Here is an 8,652-nt window from a genome sequence, read left to right as displayed (position 1 = left end):
GAGGTGGCGGGCGCCTGTAGTCCCAGCTACTCCAGAGGCTGAGGCAGGAGAATGGCGTAAACCTGGGAGGCGGAGCTTGCAGTGAGCTGAGATCCGGCCAGTGCACTCCAGCCTGGGCGACAGAGCAAGACTCTGTCTCAAAAAAAAAAAAGAGAGATAAGTCTCTGTTGCCGAGGCTGGGGTGTAGTGGCACGATCATAGCTTACTTTAGCTTTGAACTCTTGGGCTCAAGGGATCCTCCCACCTCAACTTCCCAAGTAGTTGGGACTACTGGTGTACACCACCATGCTAGACAAATTTTATTTTTATTTTTCTATAGATGGAGTCTCATGTTGCCCAGGCTGGTCTTGAACTTCTGGGCTCAAATGATCCTCCCACCTTGGCCTCCCAAAGTGCTAGAATTACAGGTGTGAGCCACTGCACCCAACTTTTTTTTTTTTCTTTTAGAGTTACCATGTCATACCTAAATCAGTTTCTATCCACAGCCCGAGAGCTCTGCACAGCTGGGTGTGGGGATGTGGACGTGATGATACGCGGGCTTCCAGGTGCAGCCCAGGGTTCCGCAGAGACATGGAGCCTCTAGGAGACGCGTGTCTGTGTGTGCTGATAAAAAGATGCATTGCGGCCAGGCGCGGTGGCTCAAGCCTGTAATCCCAGCACTTTGGGAGGCCAAGACGGGCGGATCACGAGGTCAGGAGATCGAGACCATCCTGGCTAACACGGTGAAACCCTGTCTCTACTAAAAAAAAAAATACAAAAAACTAGCCGGGCGAGGTGGTGGGTGCCTGTAGTCCCAGCTACTCGGCAGGCTGAGGCAGGAGAATGGTGTGAACCCGGGAGGCGGAGCTTGCAGTGAGCCCAGATCGCGCCACTGCACTCCAGCCTGGGCAACAGAGTGAGACTCTGTCTCAAAAAAAAAAAAAAAAAAAAAGATGCATTGCAAGCAGTGGGCTCAGATGACTGTGGGCTGGGGAGTCTGTAACCCTCAGGGCTGACTGCAGACCCCCAGTAGGAGTTGATGGAGCAGTCCTCAGGCAGAGTTTCTTCCTCCTCCTGCCAAACCCCGATTTACCTCTTAAGGCCTTGAGCTGATTCAGTGGGGCCACCCAGACCATCGAGGATCATCTCCTTTACTTGCTTACAGTATCTAGGTTGTGGATGGTAACCATGTCCACAGAGTACCTCCAGGGCACCCCTAGATGGGATGCCGTGGAATTATAATGAATCCCCAGGGGCTGCAGCCTAGCCAGTTGACACAACCCCACACCTCCATCAGCCTCAGTTGGGTCTGTGGTCACCCTTTGGCCACCTCCTTTTTACCTTCCCCAGGACATTCTCTCAGGGGTCAGACGTTGGGGGCAGGGGCGGGCTGGCCGAGGCTTGCTGCCAGAGCAGCCCCACAGTGCCCTCTGGTGTCTTACAGCAGTCACTCTGTGCCTTCTGCTGCCACTGAACACTCATGCCACTCCACCCCAACCTGGGCAGTGGGGGACCCCTCATCCCCAGCCCCCATCTCAGCGAGCCTGTCAGATGATACACTGCAGCCTGGCCATGACCGAAGCACACAGTGGTGTCCTTGCGTGCAGCGTGCCATGTGTCTTGACTTGGAGCCTAAGCACATGTGTAACGGGGGCTCATGTCACTGAGAGAGACCGGGGGTGGCTACAGGGCTAACCTCCTTCTAGAGACAGGGTTTTGCCATGTTGGTCAGGCTGGTCTTGAACTCCTGAGACCTCAGGTGATCCATCCACCTCGGCCTCCCAAAGTGCTGAGATTATAGGCGGGAGCCACCGCGTGTGGCCAGCAGCTTCACTTTAGTGGGCTGTTAGCTTCGGGGCTCTTGGTCCTGGGCCATGCTGCCGGCAGCCTGCCACCAGAGCCTGCACTGGGCTCATCGTTGTCGGAGCACCCTCTGGAGGTGTGTTCCTTCGTGGATCCAGTCAGCCAGCATCACCCAAGCTCCTGCGGTTCACTGGGTCTTGGGGCTGGAGGGACTACTCTTAGGTTGTCATTAGGTACACATGCTGATTCGACGTTCAGGGTCTCGTGTGGGATTCAGGGACCTATTCCCCACGGGTCCACTGGACTCGAGCTGGAGACGTTGTGACTTAGGGACCTTGGCCATGCTTCTCCCTCTGTTCATCACCTTCCTTGTCCACCTCGAGGGCATCTGCAGGTTGAACTTGAGGTCAGGAGAACCAGTGTCCTTCCTGCAGCACAGAACAAGCTTAGCCTTTCATGTGCCTCTCCTCTTACATGGGTGCACCATGGCCAGTGTAGGGTCTCGGCCTATGTGCTTCTGGGGTGGGGGTCTGATCTCGCCCAGCCACCTCCCTGCCTGTGCAACAGGTGCCCTCATGATGGCCAGGTGCACCTCTCCCTTGTCCTGCGCAGGGAGATTCGTCAGAGTTGCTTTATGGCATTTGCTGATTCACCGGGAAAGTCGAGCCTGCTGTGGTGTGTCCTGCCCCCGAGTAGCGTGCTTGGCTTGATGGCATTTCCTTGGTCCGTGCTTGTGTCTAGAGCCTCTGCCCTTTCCCAGACCCTGAGTGGGGCTGACGTGGATCTCAGCTGTCTGGGGATTCCTCCTAGGATTTAACCCTAGTGAAGCCAATAGACTCCAGAGGGGAAAAGAAACCTGCACTTTGTTGACCCCAGCCGTGAACTCCAGCAAAGTCCCAGGCGATGATTAAAAAAAAAAAAAAAAAAAAAGGCCGGGGGAGCTGGGCATGGTGGCTCACACCTGTGATCCCAGTACTTTGGGAGGCTGAGGTGGGCAGATCATCTGAGGTCACAGGAGTTCAAGACCGGCCTGGATAACATGGTGAAACCCTGTCTCCACTAAAAATACAAAAATTAGGGCCGGGCACGGTGGCTCTAGCCTGTAATCCTAGCACTTTGGGAGGCCAAGGCGGGTGGATCACCTGAGGTCAGGAGTTCAAGACCAACCTGGCCAACATGGTGAACTCCCATCTCTATTAAAAATACAAAAAGTTTAGCCAGGCGTGGTGGCGCGTACCTATAATCCCAGCTACTTGGGAGCCTGAGGCAGGAGAATCGCTTGAACCCGGGAGGAGGCAGAGATTGCTGTGAGCTTAGATCATGCCACTGCACACCAGCCTGGGCAACAGAGTGAGACTCCGTCTAAAAAAAAAAAGAAAAAGGAAAGGAGCAGTTGGTGTCCAGGGATGTTCCAGGTGTCAAGACTTCTGTGCGCCGAGGCAGGACCTGTATGGCAATTTCTAGAAGGAAGTTTGGCAGGGTTTGTCTCTGCCAAGCAGAGATACAGCAGTGTCTTGGCAGCTAAGAATCGATTCTTGAAAACCTCCCAGGGGCCCATGCATCCCCTACACCCTGCCATAGCTGCACACCTGGCCCTGGGTTCTGCACCTGACCCCCGCTTCTAGGATGGAGTTTGGGCGGCAGATGTCTACCGTGTGGAAAAGAGCCAAGCAGGGTGAAGGGCCACTGTGAAGCCCCTACTGACGGAGAAGCAAGGTCTCTGGGCAGGCCCAGGAGGGGCACTGTCAGTGCTGACTGGGTGTGCAGCTGCCCCCGGCCACAGTTGGTGCCCAGACCCTCCCATGGTGGCAAAGGGGGTGAGCTTTGCTGTGTCAGACTCCCCACCTCTCCAGCTGGCTGTGGCCCGGTCTCATTGCCAGCTCTGCTGAATGGCATCTCCCCTGAAGCCAGGGTGACAGGATGAATCCTGTCCGCCTGGGTGGAGCTGGGGTTTTCTTGGGAAAGGACTGCACGTGAGGGTGCCCAGCCCTCAGTCACTGTGGGGCAGGAGCCACTGGCGACTTGGGCCTCAGGCCAGGACCACAGGGGCAGTGGGGGTTAAAGAGACGACAGAGGAGGGCGGGAGAGCCACCCAGGCCGGGCTGAGGTTCCCACAGCCACTCCTTTTGGTTTCCCTGGATGTGTAGTCCCCGACTTCCCTGGCTGGCTCATTCTGGGTCACCACGTCACCTGTGCACCTGGCCACCACAGAGCCTCTCGGAAACCTGAGCTTCCCTCATCCCAGCGGCGTGTTTCCATTTACTTGTATGAATGAGAATAAAAGTCATATCTGGGAAGGGAGGTGCAGGCAGGGCAGGGTGGCACCTGTGTGTGTTGGGCGAAAAAACACCTCAGTGGCATCGGAGCAGGACAGGTCTGGATGGCCAGGGTCACCCACATGGCTCTGGCAGAGGCTTCAAGGTGTGTGTGGCGGGGGGGTTGTGTTTGAGTATAGGGGTTCGTGGTTGTGTGGGTTGTGGTTGTGTGCGGGTTGTGTTTATGTGGCTGGTGGTTGTGTGTGCATTGTGTTTGTGTGGTTGTATGAGGGGTTTGTAGAGGGGTGTATGTGGGGGGTTGTGCATGTGTGGGTTGTGTGGGTTGTGCTTGTGTGCCGCTGGGTTGTGTGGGGGGGAGGTTGTGTGGCGCTGTGTGGGGGGTGTTGTGTGGTTGGGGATTGTGTGTGTAGTTGTGTGTGGGGGGAATTGTGTGGTTGTGGGGGTTGTGTGTAGGGAGACTGTGGAGGGGTTGTGTTTGTGTATGTGGGGTTGTGTGTAGGGGATTATGTGGTTGTGGGGGTTGTGTGTAGGGAGATTGTGTGTGGAGGGGTTGTTTGTGTGTGTGGTAGTGGGGGAATTGTGTGATTGGGGTTGTATGTAGAGAGATTGTGTGTGGAGGGGTTGTGTTTGTGTGTGGTGTGTGGGGGAATTGTGTGGTTGGGGTTGTGTGTAGGGAGCTTGTGGAGGGGTTGTGTGTGTGTGCGGTTGTGTGTGGGGGGATTGTGTGGTTGTGCGGGTTGTGTAGGGAGATTGTGTGTGGAGGGGTTGTGTTTGTGTGTGTGTGTGGTGTGGGGGGGATGGTGTGGTTCTGGGGGTTGTATGTAGGGAGATTGTGTGTGGAGGGGTTGTGTTTGTGTGTGTGTGTGGTGTGGGGGGGATGGTGTGGTTCTGGGGGTTGTATGTAGGGAGATTGTGTGTGGAGGGGTTGTGTTTGTGTGCGTGGTTGTGTGTGGGGGATTGTGTGGTTGTGGGGATTGTGTTTGTGTGTGTGGTGGGGGAGGGTTTCCCTGCCATGGGATGGATCATCAGAGGCTGTGTGTGTGTGATTTCTCTGATGCTGAGTGCAGGCTGTTTCTGCCTTCTCTGACCCTGATAGAGATGGGTGTTTGTGTTCAGGTGTGGCCTGGCATGGTGGGCCCTCAATGGGCTTTGGCCTCGCCCTCCACCAGTACACTGGTTGGGCCCTGACCCCTCAGCTTGTGTTTCTGTATCAGCATGACAGGGACAAGGGTGCCTGCCCTAGGGGGACACGTTTGAGGCTGAGAGGGGATGCTGGGCAGACCCCAGCAGATGGGACAGCTTTTTTCCTGGGGCAGTGTTCAGCCTTGGGGAGGGGCAGGATGGGCCTCTGGAGAAGGGTCTGCAGGCCGGGCACAGGGAGTGGCTGGTGCAGGGACTGCCTGCAAGCCCAGACCAGACTCTTCCTGCCCAGAGTAGCCGAACCCAGGAACTGTTCTTATCTTGGGAGCAGGGACTGGCACTGGGCTGGGTGCAGCCATGGCTTCCCTTGTGGGTCCAAACACTGCCCCAGGGGACAAGTCCCAGCCAAGGCCACACAAGTCCCACACTCCACGTGGGGAGTGGTGCTCTTCCACGTTCCTGGTGGCAGAAGCCCGGTCCTCTGTCTCACAGGTGAGGCACAGGCAGACAAAGCCTCCCATGGGCGTACGAGGCAGCTCGGCAGGGGTGAGGGGGCTGGAGATTCAGCCGCAGTCTCTCCTGCGCTCATGGTGTCACAGAGGAGGAGATGGGGCTTGGGTACCAATGGGGTGCTGTAGCCGGGGGACAAGACCCGAGGGCTCCCTCCATGTTGTCCCTCCTTGTTGACTGTTTGAACGCCCCTCATGTGTCAGTCTAACTGTGAGGAGCTCGTGCCAAAGCCCAGGCATTAATTTAGGAAGGGCCACCTCTGTTGACAGAGGGTCTGGGGTCAGCCTGGAATGCAGTGGCCTCAGATGTGATGCTGCCCTGCACTGAGCCTGGCTGGGACCAGCACAGTCCATCCATCTGCCTGCCTGTCCCTGACTGTCCGTCCTCCCAGGCAGGGCTGGAGCTTTATGCAGCTGGGCTGCAGGGGCACAGCCAAAGTCAGGCTGCTGTGACCCATGATAGGTTTGTCGGGGGCCAGTACTTCTGATCTGTGAGCCCACAGGACACAAGCCTACCTCATTCACAGCTGCAGCAAATGGAGACTCACATGGAGTCAATGTCCTTTGTGGGGGGATGCTGACGGGGTTGCCAAGGAGGGGTGCCGGAGTTGCGGATGGCTGCCCAAGCCCCTCTTGTCGCATTTTACCTCATGGGATGTCCCAGGCCAGGTCTGTCTGTTTGGTGGTGGGGAAAGTGAGTCGTGGTCCAGACAAGCCACTTTCCAGGGGTCACACGATTGGGGTGGGGGCCCTGCATCTGGGCAGGTGCTGAGCACTGTCCTCAGACAGCAGTGCTATTGCTGCTGAAAACGGCCCCTGGCCCCATGCCCACCCGCATAGGTGCCTGAGTCCCCTCTACGCAGTGTGTGTTGCTGAGGATGGGCCACCCATCCCATCACTGGCAGAAGAGCAGGGGTGTGTTTTAGGGAAAGGGGCCAGCACATTCCTGTTGTGAGGGTTGCATTGTGGGGACTCGTGCAGGAGATGCAGGCTGGGGGCCCATCCTGCTGAGGACCTCCCGGTGACACCCCCTCCCCCTCCATGCAGCACATCTCCATCCCCCAGCCCGACTGCCCCGCGGAGGCGCGGACGTTCTCCTTCTACCTCTCCAACATCGGCCGCGACAACCCCCAGGGCAGCTTTGACTGCATCCAGCAGTATGTCTCCAGGTGAGGCGCCGCCCCAACCCAGAGCACCCCACTGACTCTCAAGGTGCCACCTCTGGCCCAGGGTTAAGATGTGCCCCATTGAAACCGTGTTGCCTGAGACGGTGCTGATGGAGCCTGTTTTCCAGGCCAGGTGGTGGACTGGGGGCTTGGGTCCTGAACAGATCCTCCCTGCATTGTCCCAGCTGCTGACCCCAGCTCCTGGCCTTGTCTTGCAGTCATGGGGACGTCCACCTGGACTGCCTGGGCAGCATACAGGACAAGATCACAGTGTGCGCCACCGACGACTCCTACCAGAAGGCGCGGCAGAGCATGGCCCAGGCAGAGGAGGAGACACGGAGCCGCAGTGCCATTGTCATCAAGGCTGGAGGCCGCTACCTGGGTGAGCAGCAAGTTTGGCAGGGCTGCAGGGTGGCCAGGCAGCTGCCAGTGTTGGGAGGCATTTGGGGCCCGTCCAGGCTGGGCACTGGCTGTGCCCTGCACAGAAATGATGGGCCAACCGAGGAGTCCCTGAGCAGGACGTGCCTGGACCAGAGTCTGGGTTGGGAAGGGAAGTCTAGCCACATGGGCCTGGGGGCCACATGAGGGGTGGGGGGGTTGGGCTGCAGCAGCTGCTGCCTTGTGAAGCTGGAGGTGGACAAAGCGGCCTGAGAACTCCAGGAGCTGTGAGTTGGTGGTCCCTGCTTTCAGGCTGCAGCCTTGGGTACCTTCACCTGTCAGGGAGGCCAACAGGCCCCCTGAAGACGGGCATGCAGCCTAGGGCAAGGCCCATGTCTGTCTCTGGAGGCTGCCCCCACCCTCACCTGACCAGCCAGCTCCTCCTCAAGGCCACCACAGTTGGCAACAGGCAGGAAATGAGCCTCACAGGCCCTGTTGCCAGCGACCCAGCACTGCGGGAAAACTGTAGCCACTCAGCATCGACTTGGAAATGGTTTCAGCAGTTGAGAAGCCAACAGGCCTTGACAGTGGGAAGGAAAGTGCTGTTTGTTTACAGAGCTGCAGCACCCCGCCTCTTAGTCCGGGCAGAGCGCCAGAAGTCATGGGAACTCATTATGGCGGGAGTAGGGTGCCGGGCTTCAGAGAGGAGGGAGATGGCTCAGAGCAGACGACAGCCTTGATGGCTTTTTAAGTTTTCTCTTTAAGAAAAGTGGGGGGCATTTCAATTCCTCTCTTTCCTCCTTCTGAAGAAAGCACGTGATTTCCGTTTGCTGAGCAGAGGGGTGCCCTCTGAATGAAACCCCAGATGTGGGTGCAGGGGTTGGATCTCCTGGTCAATACTGAGCCCAGGTGGACGTGTTGTATGGCTGGGGAGCCCGGCTCTAAGCCCCAAGCACAGGGCTGCTGTGGGCAGAACAGTTGAAGAGACAGCTGTACACGTGTTTTGTTTTTTGTTTTTTTAAAGACGGGACCTTTCTCTGTCACTCAGGCTGGAGTGCTGTGGCACAATCATAGCTCACTGCAGCCTCAAACTCCTGGGCTCAAGTGATCCTACCTCAGCCTCCAGAGTAGCTGGGACCACAGGTGTGTGCCACCACACATGGCTAACTTTTAGATTTTTTGTAGAGACAGAGCCTCGCTATGTTACTCAGGTTGGTCTCTGACTCTTGGGCTCAAATGATCCTTTCGCCTGGGCCTCCCACGGTGCTGGGATTACAGGCATGAGTCAGTGCACATGGCCTCATACACGTATTAATAAATCTGTGGGTCCTTCAGCCAAACACTTGATCAGAAATGTATCTTAGCACACCACTTTGGGTACAGTGAGGGTTTTTTTTTTTT

General features: G+C 57.0%; 1 protein-coding gene across 1 annotated transcript in view; it reads left to right on the top strand.

The window, feature by feature from the left end:
- ELL (elongation factor RNA polymerase II) overlaps window positions 1–8,652 on the top strand; it is an 86,890-nt gene that overhangs the window by 56,808 nt on the left and 21,430 nt on the right. The window contains exons 3-4 of the mRNA XM_011925802.1: window positions 6,755–6,876; window positions 7,092–7,255. Of these exons, the coding sequence (XP_011781192.1) occupies window positions 6,755–6,876; window positions 7,092–7,255 (286 nt within the window). The remainder of the gene's footprint in view (window positions 1–6,754; window positions 6,877–7,091; window positions 7,256–8,652) is intronic.

The sequence above is a fragment of the Colobus angolensis genome, unplaced genomic scaffold (assembly GCF_000951035.1).
Source record: "Colobus angolensis palliatus isolate OR3802 unplaced genomic scaffold, Cang.pa_1.0 Scaffold66, whole genome shotgun sequence".
NCBI lineage: Eukaryota > Metazoa > Chordata > Mammalia > Primates > Cercopithecidae > Colobus > Colobus angolensis.
The sequence above is the reverse complement of the archived record's forward strand: the minus strand, read 5'-3'. Positions and strand labels throughout refer to the sequence as shown.